Source organism: Mixophyes fleayi, chromosome 3, assembly GCF_038048845.1.
Source record: "Mixophyes fleayi isolate aMixFle1 chromosome 3, aMixFle1.hap1, whole genome shotgun sequence".
In the NCBI taxonomy this organism is placed as follows: domain Eukaryota; kingdom Metazoa; phylum Chordata; class Amphibia; order Anura; family Limnodynastidae; genus Mixophyes; species Mixophyes fleayi.
In genome coordinates, this window is record NC_134404.1 from 340,046,679 (window position 1) to 340,065,064 (window position 18,386).

Below are 18,386 nucleotides of genomic sequence, written 5' to 3' on the forward strand. Positions count from 1 at the left end.
TGTGTGCTCCTTCTACAGTTCCTTCACCCTCTGTACCTCTTGGCCTGCTTCCCTAGCCCTGTTTTCCCTGTTTTATTAATCTTCGGCCTTCTTCTTGCTGATTTCTACCATCCCTTTCTCTATGTCAGATATAATCTGATTTGCTTTACCCTGTCACCTGTGTTTGTATACATTTGTGTATCATGTTGTGTCTTGGTTCTGTTTTCTGTATATGTAATGTACGGGGCTGCGGACCCTTTGTGGCGCCTTATAAGTCAAAGATAATAATAATAATAATAATAATAATAATAATAAATAGACAGTATTTACAATATTATAAGATCCAAACTACATCGGGCCAACAGTTATAATGTGTAATCTGTCTGATGATTTCACAAACTGTTTGTATCTGGTTTTATAAAGGAAATACCAGTTTCTCACTCTGCGCCTTTATCAGTCCATAATGCAGGGTCTCTATGTCTAATCGGACGGGAACCCAGGATTATTTTATTGCAAAATGTCTAGTAGCTGCTACAAATTAATAAACAAATTCTAAGTCACACTTATTATTTTATGCAGGCATCTACTTTCTAATGGATTTGTAGAAAATAATATATTTAACAAGAGTAACATTTACTATTATTATTTACTATTTTTTTATTTAACAACAACAACAATCACTGTTTCCCACAACTTAATCTGGATTCCTAATGCTCCTACGTTACCGGCTGATGCTCACATTTCAGGGTCTCCCCGGCATAGGGGATGTGGAGTTTGAAACGATCACAGCTGGGTCCGGGGGTCAGTGAGGTGCAACTGGAAGAGACAATGACAAGTCCAGTGACAAACAGATCTGTGGTCAACACAACTCAACACAATCTGCAGGAATATGTCATTCTATCATACAAATATCTAATATATAAATGCTTAGTGGCGTCTGTCTGTCTGTGTGTGTGTGGAAAAAAAAAACAAGTTGCAGCGCCACCTGCTGGGCAGAGTTATGCACTGACCTACTAAATTCTTAGTGTGTGTGGGGAAAAAAATTCAAAAAGGGCTGAAATTTGGTAGGGCTCAAACTCATTTTCGTGAGGTAATTTTACCTCATGAACACACATGTGTAGAGGCGTGCGTTAGTGTGTGTGTGTGTGTGTTTGTGTGTGTGTGTGGAAAAAACTATTTTCTAGAAAGGGCTCATCCAATTGACCTGAAATTTGGTATACTGACATTATTTGACCAAAAAATTAGAATAGTCAAGTCAGTTAACTTCCATCATCCCCCCTTCCCCCCGTGGGAGGGGTAGTAAAGGCTAAATTTATGAGTTGAGGGGTCAAAGTCATTTTCGTGAGGTAATTTTACCTCATGAACACACATTAAAAAGGCCGCTTGCGTCGGGAAGTAACGATCTTCCCCTGAGGAGGCCTGGGCTAGGCCCAAATGCATGACAAGAACCTTTTTAAGACCTTAAGTAGCTTGATTTGACTAGAATGCATGAGTATCATGCACGGGTTAACTTGTATATATATATATATATATTATTTATACACACATATATACATACATACAAGTTTAACACATCCTATATTTGTGTTCCATAAATATACTTTTTTCCACTGAACCGTTTCTTCCACCTGTCATTTAAGTCTTGGTCTTGGGCTGTGTTTTGGATGCAGTGTTAGTGCAGCAGGCCGTGGATGAGCGATCTCAGTAAGTGGAGAGACAGGGATTGTACAGAGGAGTTATACTGTCATCTACAGAAATCAAAACACATAGACAGCTGATGCCTTTGTGGGGGGTGCAGGTGGATTACACCCCAGGCTTTAGCTGGACAAGAAAACCAGGAACTGTGCAAATTTGTTATATAAGTCAATACAGGAGGAAAACAAATCTATCACTATTTTATTTTATAGCCCCCAGTGCTTTATACAGAAAGTTCTCCCCTGAATATATTCATGGATTAGGCACTGATGTAGTTATATTGGTTATATCTATGAAATGTAAACAAATGAATGTTTCAAAGTATATTGTTCCAGGGGACTCAATGTTCCTGCTTTGTCTTCCAAACAGAATGGGGGGGGGGGTCCCTGCTGGGAAATTATCTGCGCATTGTTGTCTTTCTGTTTAAACTCCCAGAATGCTGCAGCAACTGTTCCCTCCCCTCATTAGCATACTAGAGTCACTGGCAATAGCAAATAAATATAATATATATAAACAGCAGTGATATTAAACATGTGGGGCCTTATTCATTAAGGCACACAAAACTAACGCAATTCAGGCGTGCGCACGTCCGTATTCAACAAGGATCGGAATGTCATCTGCTAATAATATAGTCATTAATGACAAAACAATTAAAAATTAATAATAAATTGTTTTGTTAATCACCCCCCCCCATAAAATACATGTATTAGGATGTTATTAATGTCTGCATAAAATACACTTGCTCCTGATTACAAACACATGTTCTAGCTGTATACACAGCCGTCATCACTATCGCTCAGCACTTACACCTGACCTCTAGCTGGTGCCAGTGATACGACAGATAAATATGTAGCTTTGAGATGTCCAAAGCTTGGATCGGACGCTGCTGTGTGCACTGGAGCTTGGCCCTTACTGTACAATGACTACGTGCATACGCCCAGTCCCCTCCCCGTTAAGGTTGGGCAGAGTTATGCACTGACCTACTAAATTCTTAGTGTGTGTGGGAAAAAAAATTCAAAAAGGGCTGAAATTTGGTAGGGCTCAAACTCATTTTCGTGAGGTAATTTTACCTCATGAACACACATGTGTAGAGGCGTGCGTTAGTGTGTGTGTGTGTGTGTGTGGAAAAAACTATTTTCTAGAAAGGGCTCATCCAATTGACCTGAAATTTGGTATACTGACATTATTTGACCAAAAAATTAGAATAGTCAAGTCAGTTAACTTCCATCATCCCCCCTTCCCCCCGTGGGAGGGGTAGTAAAGGCTAAATTTATGAGTTGAGGGGTCAAAGTCATTTTCGTGAGGTAATTTTACCTCATGAACACACATTAAAAAGGCCGCTTGCGTTGGGAAGTAACGCTCTTCCCCTGAGGAGGCCTGGGCTAGGCCCAAATGCATGACAAGAACCTTTTTAAGACCTTAAGTAGCTTGATTTGACTAGAATGCATGAGTATCATGCACGGGTTAACTTGTATATATATATATTATTTATACACACATATATACATACATACAAGTTTAACACATCCTATATTTGTGTTCCATAAATATACTTTTTTCCACTGAACCGTTTCTTCCACCTGTCATTTAAGTCTTGGTCTTGGGCTGTGTTTTGGATGCAGTGTTAGTGCAGCAGGCCGTGGATGAGCGATCTCAGTAAGTGGAGAGACAGGGATTGTACAGAGGAGTTATACTGTCATCTACAGAAATCAAAACACATAGACAGCTGATGCCTTTGTGGGGGGTGCAGGTGGATTACACCCCAGGCTTTAGCTGGACAAGAAAACCAGGAACTGTGCAAATTTGTTATATAAGTCAATACAGGAGGAAAACAAATCTATCACTATTTTATTTTATAGCCCCCAGTGCTTTATACAGAAAGTTCTCCCCTGAATATATTCATGGATTAGGCACTGATGTAGTTATATTGGTTATATCTATGAAATGTAAACAAATGAATGTTTCAAAGTATATTGTTCCAGGGGACTCAATGCTCCTGCTTTGTCTTCCAAACAGAATGGGGGGGGGGGGGTCCCTGCTGGGAAATTATCTGCGCATTGTTGTCTTTCTGTTTAAACTCCCAGAATGCTGCAGCAACTGTTCCCTCCCCTCATTAGCATACTAGAGTCACTGGCAATAGCAAATAAATATAATATATATAAACAGCAGTGATATTAAACATGTGGGGCCTTATTCATTAAGGCACACAAAACTAACGCAATTCAGGCGTGCGCACGTCCGTATTCAACAAGGATCGGAATGTCATCTGCTAATAATATAGTCATTAATGACAAAACAATTAAAAATTAATAATAAATTGTTTTGTTAATCACCCCCCCCCCATAAAATACATGTATTAGGATGTTATTAATGTCTGCATAAAATACACTTGCTCCTGATTACAAACACATGTTCTAGCTGTATACACAGCCGTCATCACTATCGCTCAGCACTTACACCTGACCTGTAGCTGCTGCCAGTGATAGGACAGATAAATATTTAGCTTTGAGATGTCCAAAGCTTGGATCGGACGCTGCTGTGTGCACTGGAGCTTGGCCCTTACTGTCCAATGACTACGTGCATACGCCCAGTCCCCTCCCCGTTAAGGTCATGAAATCGTAGGCTGTAGTAAGGGTCCTTTTGCGCTAGAAGATTAATTGAATGTTGCTGCAATCTCTGGCGTATAGTCCAGTTCTGGGCACGTCCTTAATTAATCAGACCCATGATATACATTTCCCCAATTAGTAGGTAACCCCCTGAATGGTGTATAATTGTATTCTAGTGCTATAAAGCTACTTACCCTGATTTAAGGTCAGTTATCCTAAGACAGCTCGTAGAATCCAGCCCAACTTTCCCGTTTCTGACCACGCTGGAGATGAACGGAGACAGCGCCGGAGCTATTCGGTTTAAGGTGACTTCCGGGGACATTCTGGGCCGGATGGTGACAGTAACTCAGAGCCTGCATAAAGACAAAATGACAAGTATAAATGTAATGTGCAAATGATGTAGAATCTTGTCTGAGACACCATAAGATTCATGTATTCTCAGCCTATAGCAAAAAAGTAGTCGCATTATATTTCAGTAATTTTCAGAAAAAGTTCCCAGTTTGCTTTTGATTTAGTCAGAAGGTATTAAACGTTTGTGAAATGGAGCAATTCTCCGAAGCGGTGGTGTCCTTCTCCTACCTCTATCCCGTCCTGTGTACACCTTTCTCACCTCCCCGAGATACGGGAGACTGCTTTCACAGAAGTCCCGGAGTTGGAGTGGAGTGTCGGAGTGCTGGGGAGTTAGCACATTAACTGGTTACAATCCTTACCAGCTGCAAGGAGCCGCTTATTATAGCGTTCCTTTGTCCCGATAAGCGGGCTGGTGTTTGGATCATTCACTCAAGTTTCTCACGATGCGGTGGTCATAAGAAATGGTATACGGTTTTATTTTGGATGGTGTAGTTCTTTAAACCCAACGCGTTTTGCCCCTAATGATAATGCGGCTTTCACAAGGACAAGTGTATACATGTTGACTATCATTATCAGCATATATAGTGTGGGTAACGATTACAGGTGAACTTGATTGGTTAGTAGGTGGAGACAGGTTGCAATTAGTATAATAAGGGGACATTCCGGATTCCCCATTCCAACTTAACCAGTATTAATTTTAAAGCGACCTCTTGTAGTCCAGTGAGAAGGACAGTCATTTGTTAAGTCATTGAGCAATGACTTTTCCATATATATATATATATATATATATATATATATATATATATATATACACATTTAATGAGAGATAATGTAAACAATGTTGCACGTATATCAATGTTGCTTATAAAGGGCTGGTGGTATGAAGATCTTGATGTAGCCCTAGTAATATCTAGTAATTGGGTGATAGCATTGTTGAATATTAATAAAATGTTGAATATGCTGTATACTTGTTAGTTGTCAATATTACAACACAGTTGTTATTTTCAAAAGTTAATTCTTTCACACCGAATTTCCCCACACTTTGGTTATTACAGATGCAGGTTATTTCGATATACCCCTGATTGTGGGTGAACATTGATATTGGTCTTAATACATACATAGTGGAGGTATTAGTTGAAAAACTGAATATGCAAGATAAATAGCACTAATATTGTTGGTCTTAATACATGCATAGTATAGTTCTAGTGGATGAATTTAACAATGAACAGCAAATCCCCCATGGAGACAAAGTAAATGGTGAGTTTCGAGCGGGGAGGTGGATTGATGAGTGTTTTGAGTATTTTTGAAAACAAGTATATAACTGGGAGTCTTGGGTTCTTAATATGTAAAGATTGGTATTCTGCTTTATTCAGAATGCCCTTCTGCTGTGCTCCATTTAGGAATACACAAAACACTCATCAATCCACCAGGCAAAGCGACAGTATCAGGCATTAATTCTTTCACAATCAACAGATATATAGATAACTTCCTCCAACCTGTGGTCACAAAACAGTGAAGTTATAGCAGGGACACTGGTCACAAATTGCAGGTTTTGGACAACATCGTCTGGCATATAGGAGGATATACGCTTATGACATGTGATCTCACCTTATTAAAACATGTTACACACATCCTCACCACTGAGACAGACATCCTCAATGAACAAATCAACTTCATCATGGAAGGGATTTGGCTTATTCTAAACCACAATTACTTCTGGTTCAATGGGAAATACTAAACAGGTTCACGGAACTGCAATGGGCACGAAGTTTGTGCCCAGTTACGCAAACCTGTTCATGGCCTATTGGGAAAACAACCCCAACTCATCCCAAATCCTAGGGTGTGTCTATGGACTGGAATCAAAGAAAAACTGGAAAAATTGCAGAATTACATCAATATCAATGACTCAAATCTCAGATTCACTGCCCATACTAGTCAAGAAAGAGTGGAATTGTTAGATCTGGATATTTCCATAACTGAGGGCCAAATTCAGACCAAAACATTCCTAAAAAAGGTGCATTACACCTTCTTTATTCCAGCTTCCAGCAATCACCTTAGGAGGTGGCTCAATAATATTCCCAAAGGACAGATGACTAGAGTTAGACGCAACTGCACTAATCTTACTCTGTGTGATAAACAGGCCGAGATTGTAAAAGAAAGGTTTGCAAAGAGGCAATACGACAAGGGGATTGTTGGAAAAGCATATGAAGAGATTAGGGACACTGGTAGGAGAATCCTTTAAAAACAAAAAGAAAAACACAACAAGGAGAATTCTACCAGAAAAACCCAAAATAGTGTAAGAGAATCAGACTCCCTAAACACCAAACAGTTCAAATGCTGTAACCCTACTCGAAAAAAACAACAAACTAGAATCCTGAATAAATAAATAAAAATACTGATGGATTCTTCTTTTGCACTAGATGCCAGGCCTGCAAACTCACCCAACAGACTAAGTCACCAAATTCCACTCAAACATCACAGATTAGAGGGAAAATAACGTGCGACACCACTGGGGTTATTAATCTGGTGGAATGCCCATGTGGGAAACAGTATGTAGGCCGCACAATCCACAAATTACATAAAAGACTCGCAGAACACTTACACAATATTAAAAAATAATTAGATACCTACAGCGCATCTGATCACTATTCCAAATGTCATGAACACAATCCATCTACCCTTAACTTCTTGGGAATTTGTAAATTATCAAATCATAAGAGGGGGGGTATTTCTACAAAGCGTTTCCTGTGACCTCTCATTTGTACTCTGCTGGGTGAACACAGAAGCACCTCCTGTAAGTAATAAGTGTTAGAGGTATACTGTGCGCTGACAGTCTGCAGCCTTTATCAGCACCTTAAGGTTTCACCAACAACCTATAATCAAACATGAAAAGGTAGAGATGAGGCAGCTGAGGCACTAATATTCAATGTCACTGTCTGTTAACCTATTAGGTATGATCTTCTATCAATATCACATACAGCAAATAATCTAAAATCTACTATCAAAATGTTGGTTTAGATCCTATCAGTTACCAAAAAGGAGATACTCAATAATGTTCATATACTTTTTCACAAAAATGTATATCATCCTTATGTGTCTCCAAATTATAAGGCCTATACAGCAGTTCAGTCAAGTTTTGAAACGGGAACAAGGATCCAGATAGAGGCATAAATTGTAATCTCCAATCAATTGTCTTTCTGAAGCAGAGGCTAGAATACATAACATAGTAACATAGTTGATGAGGTTGAAAAAAGACACCAGTCCATCAAGTTCAACCTATTTTGGATCTCCTGCGATCCTGCACTTATATTTGAAATTGATCCAGAGTAAGCAACCGCCAAACTGTTTCAATTGTGAAAATCCCCCCAGACCCAATATTGTAGTCCTATTTTTACCCTATATCCACTACTATCCTTCATTTTAATTAACGGTCGTATCCCTGGATACACTTTTCCACTAAAAATTTGTCTAACCCTTTCTTAAACATATCTATTGAATCTACCATCACAACCTTCCCTGGCAGTGAATTCCATATCTTCACTGCCCTTACTGTAAAGAACCCCTTCCTTTGCTGGTTGTGAAATTTCCTCTCCTCTAACCTTAGGGGTGACCGTGTGTCCTGTGTATAGTCCTTGGGGTAAAAAGTTCCCATGAACGTTCTCTGTATTGACCCCTAATGTATTTGTACATAGCATTTCTCCCATGCGCTTTTACTGATTTCCTCGCAGCCTCGTTATTATTGTGCCAAAGGATTTGCATGTAAGCACATAAACTTCATGGAGACGTCTGTTGTTCCTTTTAGAAGGAATAAGATTCCAAATAAACCATTCATGTACATAACATTCTCTTAGACGTGGAACATGATAATAAAGATTGTGTTTAATAATCCTCATATAACCTGAATGCAATGATTACATACATGTGGGACAATTTAACATATACAAGAGTCTCCAAAGCATAAAACATAACTTTCGTTTTAGTGAAATAACTTGAATAACTTTTTCCATACGCCTTATTTAATTCCTTCCTGATTTCATCTTTAAACTACCAAACAGCTTACTTTGAAACATTCCAGCACATAGAACATACTGACTATCCCACAAATATAGAGGCTCAAATTTCATTTTTCATTTACTTATTTTGCCAAACATCATGCTCTATCTCCTTATCATTTTTCTCATATAAAATAGTTGTTTTTATGTGTATATTGAGCAACTTTATAATACCGGGTTCTTCTTATCTGTTAAGTGATATTCTATTACTTTTGATCTAGGGAGTTTCTTAGATAAAGACTAAGCCAGAAGTAATAAAGCATTATTGGGAGTAAAATAACTCTTTATAACATGCAGTAATAGAGATCTTATTTAAAAGGAAGAAAATTATTTAAAAGGAAGAAAATTAGAGTGTGCAAATAGATGAATATCCAATGAAGCATCTATAAACATTGTCATATATTGCTTTATAGTAATCGATACATATATAATAAAATCAACATGATTGTAGCAAACATAACATTTTCAAATCAAAAAGATTAAGGGGAAAATATTATGATTGCCGATACCATCAGGTGTTTTAACGAAACTAAAACAAATTTGTATATTTATTCTTATAATAACTTATTACATTATATTTTCTTGTTTATAATAGTTGAAAAGCATTAATAAGAAAAATATAGAAAAGAAATTGTAACAGGTTTTTTAAGAAAAGATGTATATTTTGTATAGTTACGATCATTTGAAATAAAATGCCTTTACATGCATAGAGAAATTATACCGGTTTTTGTATAATATAACCGCCAAAGAAAGGGGTGTGTTTAATACAAACCGGATACAAGCAATCTTAAATCCCTGATGAAGCTTGCAAGTGGTGAAACGCGTTAGGATAAAGATATTCACTACCTAATCTTCTCACAACATATCGGTTTCTACAATATAAACATCGCGCCTGCACGGGACTGCATGGTAACATGACCGTTACAGACACTTAGCCCACAGGAAACGCTTCAGAAACCAAGAAGCGATCTCTCCTAAACAGCACATAAAGAAAAGTCTGCACTACAGGAATACATAAGTACTGACGCAACGGCAACATTATACTGCATGGGGACATAATAAATTTTAAGTGTGCTGTTCACATTAAATTTGAACCCAATACAAACCACTGACAAGTGGATGAAAAAAGACTAAGGACTGTTTAGCCTATAATTACCATTTAGATTGCAGGACCTTGGAAGAAGACCAGTTGGTGACTCTTTGTTAGATGTTGCAATTGTTATTATACATACATATTGTTTAAAGAAAATTGAGATTAAAACATTGAAGTTTATACATCAACACTGTGACTATACGAGTTTGATAACACTTTAACCAGCCTGTCCCTCGTTTCTCACATAATGTTGATTATAGCAAGTACTTTTTATAGCCCTTGCTTTTTTTCCCCAGTTCAACAGAGTACAACTGCAGTGTCTAATTACATGTGGATAAGGGGACATTGTAGCTTATTGTAAATATGTATATTGTTGATTTTTCAGTGAGGTTGTTATTCATTGTCCTCAAAGTGAAGCCAGGGGGGTTATGGGTAGGAATCACGTTGCAAGATACTGATGAGGGGAAAGTCTAATTAGTATCCATTGTTCTCACAACACTACTCCAGACGTTTGGTCTACAATCTGGCAGGGGAGGTTCTCTGGAAGCACAGCCCGTCTCCACTCCCCTCTCCAACCCCCCTATTCCAGGAATTCCCAATGTTTAACACAGAGAGGCCCAAGGGTTTGCCCAGGGAGGGGAAAGCACTGTGGAAATTTGACCCTAGATATAAGGAGTCACTCCAGGGGGGGAGGGGTGAGATATTCCTTCTGGGATTTGATTCATGGAAGGTGCAGTGTAGCTGGTTTTGAGTCTTCGTTCTCTACCAATGAACTACAGCTACAGCTAAGAGAAGAACTCCATGGGTCTTTAAGTTAGGACATCCAGGTGACTGTAGCTCCTTAAGCTAGTGGGGAAAGGGACAGATGATGTGGTAAACCTGTCTGTGTGTACATAATAATCTAGTGATTGTTTTTTTTACTACAATAAATGTATTGCTTTACTTTCTAACTGCATTTGCCTGAGTGACTAATAAGAACCTTAGAAGGTACTGGGTAGGCTACCCTGGCCGAGGAAGACACCCGTGGGTGGCCAGCCAGAGTGAAGTGGGTAGAATTGGGCCAGAAAACCAGGTATCTTCACAAACACTATATCCAGTTACATATCATAGGTAATTTAAGTGGTGCCGAGGGGTTTGTCTAACATTACTATAAATATGGCCATAATATGGCATTTAAACAAATTACATTGAAGACCATTCTATGTATAATAAATGCTTTAAATGTAAAGCCTGGTATAGTATATTATATATACACATACATATAATGGGAATAATAACATTGACCGCCACAAAGAGAACTTCTTATATAAGTCATCTTATTATTATTCATGAAGGTATCCATTAACTGCTAAACAGTTATTTTCTAATGTATGTACATTATTCTAAAAAACATTTTTGGTTCAAACCCTGTGGTGATAATGTATGCAGTTTATAGATTCACTGCATTTCTGCTTGTGCTAGTCAATTTGGAGAAATCCTTCTTTTTCCAATTTGACATTATATGTTGAATACTCCAAACATTGTTTATATGAATGTTATGAACATTAATGTACCTTGATAAAATGGGCTGGAATGGAGCGAGTCTCCATTCCTTTTCTAATATTCCGTATGTGTTCGGATATGCGCATTTTAAGTGGGCGAGAGATTCATCCTACATAAAATTAACCACAAATACATTCAATCAAGTACACCACGTTTGTGTGACACATAATGAATTCTTTAATAGTATATTCCTGGTTTTTTTTAAACGTAACATCTGTAAACATGCTATTATTTTTCTTGCATGTTTTGCAAGAATTACATTTTTACCCATCTGTGAAAACCTTTTGTTTTAATATGTCCACTATTGTTTAGCGCTGGAAGTGCACTTTTACTTGTTTGTTCATCAGAGATGGAGCACGTCTATGCACAAATGTATTGGATATTTTAACAAAACCTTCCAGTGGTTATTAAATATCTTTTCAATGTCTTTATATTTGTTATTTGTGGCAGAGAGGCATATTTGTCACAGTTCCCCTATAAGAAATTAGGTAAAAACACAGTTAATCTGCAGTAATTGGTTTGTTTTGCAGTGCATGGGTGGAGGATAAAGACACACTTTGTATTTGTGGGCGGGACCACCGATGCCAGTAAGTGGCCGGCTAGTAGTCAGGGAACTATTGTTTAGCCAGATGTAGGTGGTGGGAGATTTTGTGATACTTTTGCTGGATATGATTGCTGTAGCCTCGCTGAAACTGTTTACCATTCTGACAACTGCTAATAAACAGTGAAATGGTTCAGCAAACCTGTGTGAGATTCCAGTGAATGCTGTGCTTTATCACTTGTGGTGTCATTGTGGGATCTGTAGGACAGCTGAAACACAGCCGTCCTTCCAGCTTCCAGACACAAAGGTGGTGAGTGAAGTCTGTTCAAAACCACTATAATGCACCAAACTGTTGTAATGCTTTGTTTCAGATGTTCTTGCTGTGGATGGACAAACCTGTGCACTGGGAACTTTTTAGCAGATGTTTTGGTTGCAAAAGAAAGCAAAGGTTTAAACACTGCTGGTCATTGTAGTGCCACACTTGTTAAAGGTTCAAACTGTGAGTTGGGTGTGGTCCCAAAACCCCCCCAAAGAAAAATAGTTTGTTTTTTTAGTATTTACTAGTGAAGCACTTGTCAACTTTGGTAAAAAAAAAAAAAAGGGGGTTTAAAAAAAAAAACAAACAAAAACGTATTTTACCTGGTAATTTGTCAGGCGCCGCCCGCGATCTCTGGGACGGCTGCCTGTATCTGCTATAGTGTGTCTGGTTGCTAGGCAACCAGAAGCGTCACTTCCGGGCTACAGCTACAGCTACTACTGAGCGTTCCCGTTGCTTAGCTTATGCTAAGCACGCTAGGCGCTAATTATGACGGCGTATAGCGCTGAACTTCTATTAGCCCATAGGATTATTTAACCTCTCCTGGCGCTCCCCTCCAGTGCCAGAGTTTCAGGTCTCTACCCTGTCCTCCAGCGTTTCCTCAGTATTCCTGTGTATTGCTCGTCTCTTGATTCCTGCCTGCCTGCCTGTGACCCTTGTGACCCGGATTGCCTTGACTACCCCTATTGGATATCCCTGTGTACCGCGCTTCCAGAACGCTACCGACCGGCTTGTCTCACCTTCCCTTCGGATTCTCCTTGTGTACCTTCATTGCCTGCCCCGTTACCGACCCGGCTTGTCTGACAACTCTTTCTCGTGCTTCGCTATCTGACTCGTGGAAGAACCGCGACCTGCGTGTTTCCTGCAGCTGAGTCCATACCTCCTTGCGGGGGTCCCTGGTGAATACCAGGGGCAGGTTAGACTCCGCACCACCCTCCGAGTAGTGCCAACGATAGCAGGTACGCTATACCAGTCGTGACATAATTGTAGTGCCACGCCTTGTGGGTCACTAATTTGTGAATTGAGTGTGGTCCACACCGTTTTGTTATTTGCCTGTGAATGCTGAGAAGCTAGGTTCCACTTCCAAGCACACACTCCTGTGGGAATGGAAGACATTTGAAGAACCCTAGTGAATGTGGCAGCTGTACAGGAAGAAAATACCCGACTTCTCCGTGAGGAGATCGCTCAGGGGAGACGGGATAGAGAGGCTCCAGCTACCACCACGCTACAGAAATTAACTGCTGATGATGACGTTGAGGCATATCTAATAGCCTTTGAGCATGCCGCCACCCGAGCCAAGTGGGCACAGCGAACCTATATAGACCTAGATGAGGACCAGGCTGGCGATTATCAGTGGCTGAAAGCCGCCATCTTAGCGAGGGTTGGAGTCACCAGAGCAGGGCAGGTCCAACGATATCATGACTGTAGACTCTCCAAAGATTTACCGGCTCAGGCTCAGCTTGCTGAAGTTGGTAGAACACTAGTTCTTGCAGACAGAAAAGAACACTGCGGGCAGAATGATCAAAATTCTGTCCACTGACCATTGTATCCAGGGTATGGACCGAGGGCTCCAAAGGTGGGCACTGCAGGCGGACCCTCAGGAATGAGGAATTGGCTGCTGTAGTGGAGAGATACAGCGCCTTGCAGCATATGCCCAAATCTCCGTTGCCCGCTCCAAAGTTTGTGCCTTGGTCAAAATCTGGCATATGGAACAGTGGACCGGATTTTGGAATATGACGGGACTCTTTTGCCTGTTGCACTGAATGGACAGACAGTAACAGTGGTAGCGGCCGTTGCCACAAAACTGCCATACCCTTTAATCCTTTCCAGTGCTCAAGCAGATCCTCCAGAAGCGAATACAGCCACACACGTCGGCAATTGAAGCAGCGGCCGAAAGTCCAGCCTTGATGGAAGAGCTTGAGGGAACAGAAAATGGAAAGTGCCATGATCTACCACAAAACCTGAACCAGATAGTTCAGGAAAATACACCTCATAAGAGGTTGGAGCATAGACAAAGGAGAGCTGCACAAGTGCCAATGCAGAACCGGTTCCTGGCATTGCTTGTTGTCGAGACCTCGGGTGAAGTGGCTACACCTCCCAATGAGGACTCAGTCTGGGCAAGATTGTCTAACTGGTTTCTACTAAAGCTGGGTACACACTACACTGTTTTCATCCAATAATCGGCTCAAACAGCCGACATATGACCGCTCGTTCAAAAGTCGGGTCAGTGTGTGTAGTGACACGATGGTCGAAAGTCTGCCCAAATGGACGATTATCGCCTCATTTGGTTGGTCGTACCGTTTAATATTTTCGGTCCAATCTCGTTTCCGCTGTGTAGTGTGTATAAACTTCCGACCGATCCACAACAGTGAGTACGAAATTACAGTCATTGCTCACGACAACATGGCTGTAAAAAGTCGCTAAAAAAGCCGCTCTTCCCTTTATCGTCCTAAACAAGGCTAGTGTGTATGCAGTCCATGGACCGAGCGATCGGTCGCATGTAAAATCGCTCGGCATAAAAAGTTGGTCGAAATTTCTGTAGTGAGTACCCAGCTTCAGAGACTTTGGCCAAGACCAACTTGGAGATGTTGCCTTAGCTAATGTCTATGAGAATGTGGTTGAGATTAATGAGGTAGAGAAGGCTAACAAGCCTGCAGGAGGTATTGCCTATTATATGGTATAGAATGATCTGTTGTATAGAGTTGCAAATGTACAGGGTAGAACTGTAGAGCAATTGTTAGTGCCACAAATTCATACATCACTTGTCCTCAAAGCTGCGCAAACACATCTGTGTCGGGGACACTTGGGGGAAGATAAAACACTGGAGCGGATATTGCTCAGGTTCTATTGGCCAGGAGTATATGAGGCAATAAAAAGGTTTTGCCAGACCTGTCCAGTATGCCAGAGAACATGTCCGAAGCCAGACTATCGGGCCCAGCTAGTTCCCATCCCTGTGGTGCAGACCCCGTTTGAGCGTATTGGTATGGAGTTGGTAGCACATTAGAGAAGTCGGCCGGCGGCCATCAGTATGTATTCGTCATAGTGGACTATGCCACCAGGTATCCTGAGGCTATACCATTGCACCATATAAAGTCCAGTACAATAGCAAAAGAACTCCTTCTGTAATGTACCAGGTTGGGTATCCCCAAAGAAATCTTGACTGATCAGGGTACTCCCTTTATGTCCCATCTAATGAAAGAGCTATGCCGGTTGTTAAGAGTACAAACATTGCACACATCAGTATATCAGCCGCAGACTGACGGGTTAGTGGAACGTTTTAATAGGACACTCAAACATATGGTGAGCAAGGCAGTGGCACAGGAAAAATGGGACTGGGATGTGTTATTACCCTATTTAATGTTCGCAGTGAGGGAGGTGCCTCAAGCATCTACCGGGTTCAGCCCCTTCGAATTGTTGTATGGCGGGCAGCCAAGGGGCATCTAGGATGTTCTCAAGGAGGGCTGGGAGCAACTGAGTACAAAAGAACCCAATGTAATCTAGTTTGTGTCCCAGTTGTATAACAGGAAGGGTAAGATCAGCCCGTTGGTACAACAACATATGCATGAGGCACAGGCGAGACAAAAAAGAAACTATGATAAGTCAGCTGTAATTAGGGCTTTCCAACCAGGTGACAAAGTTCTGGTCCTGGTACCCACACAAGAGAGTAAGCTCTTCACCCATTGGCAGGGGCCATATGAGGTGATTAAGGCTGTGGGGCATGTTAATTACAAAAACAGACAGGAAGGAAGGAGAAAACCGATTCAGACATATCATGTCAACTTGCTGAAATCTTGGCATGATAGGGAGAAACCACAAGCCGCGTTGGTAAACGCAGTTGTGCAGGAAATCAAAGTTCCCATAAGGGACGATCTGTCCCCAGGGTAGAGACGACAGACTGAGGAAATGGTTCAGATGAACCATGATGTGTTTTCTGAGGTGCCAGGCCATGCCACGCTCAAAGAACATGACATAGTTACACCTCCCTGGGGTGTTGGTGAGAGTAAGACCATACCGCATTCCTGAAGCTAGACGTGTAGCTGTTAAACAGGAGATTAAAAAAAATATTGGACCTTGACGTCATTGAGGAATCCAATAGCAACTGGAATAGCCCCATTGCATTAGTGGCCAAGCCAAACAGGAGTATTCGTCTCCCATTTTGACAGATATCCGATGCCCTGAACTGATGAATTAGTGGAAACCTTAGCCCATAGTCGGTACCTCACAATGTTAGATTTAACCAAAGGCTACTGGCAGATTCCCCTAACGCCATCTGACAAGGCTAAGACAGCCTTTTCAACCCCAGATGGGTTATTCCAGTATAAAGTTCTGCCTTTCAGGCTACATGGGGCTCCCACTACCTTCCAAAGAGCCATGAATCGTCTCTTAAATCCACACTAGGAGTATGCAGCTGTATACTTAGAAGATATAGTCATCCACTCCCAGGACTGAGAAACACATCTACCCAAAGTGGAGGCAGTATTATCCTCATTCAGAGAGGCGGGTCTACTTAAACTTAAACGGTCTGTAGGTGCCCCTTCAAGTTTTCCAATAGCCGCTACCACCTCTACTTTGTAAGCTACTTCATCTGCCGAATCAGGATAGTAGTACCCCTCCCTCGCTATACTTGCCCTGATGTAGCACTATCTCCTCAGTTTTAGCCCCTCTCCACAGAGGTCTGTTAGCTGTAAACTCGTCAACTAGTTGTGCCACTTTCTGTGGAGTGGTGGAATTCCGATCTATCACCCATTCTCTGACCTCCGGAGACATATAATTCTGCAGATGCTACCAAATGTAAACATTTTTACCATTCACTTGCTTCCTGGCCAGCCACCGGTCACAGTTCCCTTGCAATAGATTGTTGAATTCTGTAAACGAGGCATCCCCTCTCTGGGACATAGACTGGAGATTTATGTGATACCATTCTGCAGTAACTACGTATATAGATAGCAGCACCCTACGTATCTCTTCATATGCCAGCATATGTTCTAGGCTCAGGGTATGGCACGCCTCCAGATCCCATCCTTTCAGAATGGGTAAAAAATACCAGAGCCATTAAACTGTCTCAACCCCATGAAGAGTCATTAATGATTTAAACATCTGCTAATGGCTATCAATGTCCAAAATGGCCTCATCAAAAGGTGGGACGTCCTGATATCCAAGCCTGGCTGTCTGTCTTGCCGATACTGATGGGGTGGGTGCGGAGGGCTGCACCCCCATTGTGGCTCCCAATATAGGCACTCCTTGTCCTAGGGCCGTCACAAGACTGTTCTGCACTTCTAATGATTGGTGCAGATCACGGTGCAGCTGTACAGCTGCTTTTAATCCTCAGTTAACTGTTGGACATGGTTCTCGTCCTCCATTAAAACAACCCTGGTGTCTGCTGCGGCAAAGTTAATCTGCCTTGATCTTTCTTGCTGCATCTGTAGCACAGCGGTGCCGATTCCATTTTCCGGTGCTGTGTAATAACTTCAAGCTCAACGGTTGGTGTCTGAATGATCCCAATGTTGCTGCTGCCACATGTGAAGATACAGGGCTCTTTAATTCGCCTAGACACTGAGCAGATTAAATTAAATGGCTGGTTTAATTTGCACTGTATTCACAGTATTACGATATGAGTTTTACGAAGCGATAATATACCAGTAACAATCCAGGTAGAGTGAGTCCTTGAACGAGGTAGAGTTCCATACAATAATCCCATGCAGAAATGCAGAAAACAATAATAGGTAGTCCCACACAGAAACAGCGAAGCACAAGTCCACAAAGGAGACTAAAGAGCAATTCCACATAGGAATAACAATGAAAGTAAATCCACACAGGAAATAAAGATACGATTCATAAGGTCTCTTAGCAAAGTATCACACCTTAGCCAGAGTCAGTCACTCACTTACTTATCTGGCTTGGGTACCCTCCTTTTAAACCCACCAAATTTCCACAGTGATAGTGACCATCCAGGAGAGTGGTGCAGGGTCCTGGTTGGTGGGGTCCCTCACCATGTCCCTCCTTCCTACCTCCAGCAGATGTCCTTCTCTTGATGACCCCAAGCTTGGTCAGGCTCCGAAATGTCTCTTAACATCCAGAGAAGAGCAATGGGAAGCAAATGGAGGAAACTATGACAAAGTAATTGGTCTAAGGCCTAAGAGTCCCTTGTGGAGATAGAACCCATGAGGTGCTTTCTCAGTGAGATGTTGCCTTTCCCTCATGTATACTTCCT

At 41.2% G+C, this 18,386-nt stretch overlaps 1 protein-coding gene across 3 annotated transcripts in view; it reads right to left on the bottom strand.

Moving 5' to 3' along the window:
* Positions 1-18,386, bottom strand: part of BABAM2 (BRISC and BRCA1 A complex member 2) — a 202,341-nt gene that overhangs the window by 181,814 nt on the left and 2,141 nt on the right. For all 3 annotated transcript variants that reach the window (XM_075204404.1, XM_075204403.1, XM_075204402.1), the window contains exons 2-3: positions 4,475-4,633; positions 719-795 (exon numbers count right to left, since the gene is read on the bottom strand). In XM_075204404.1, coding sequence (XP_075060505.1) covers positions 719-795; positions 4,475-4,602 — 205 coding nt within the window. In that variant the 5' untranslated portion in view covers positions 4,603-4,633. The remainder of the gene's footprint in view (positions 1-718; positions 796-4,474; positions 4,634-18,386) is intronic.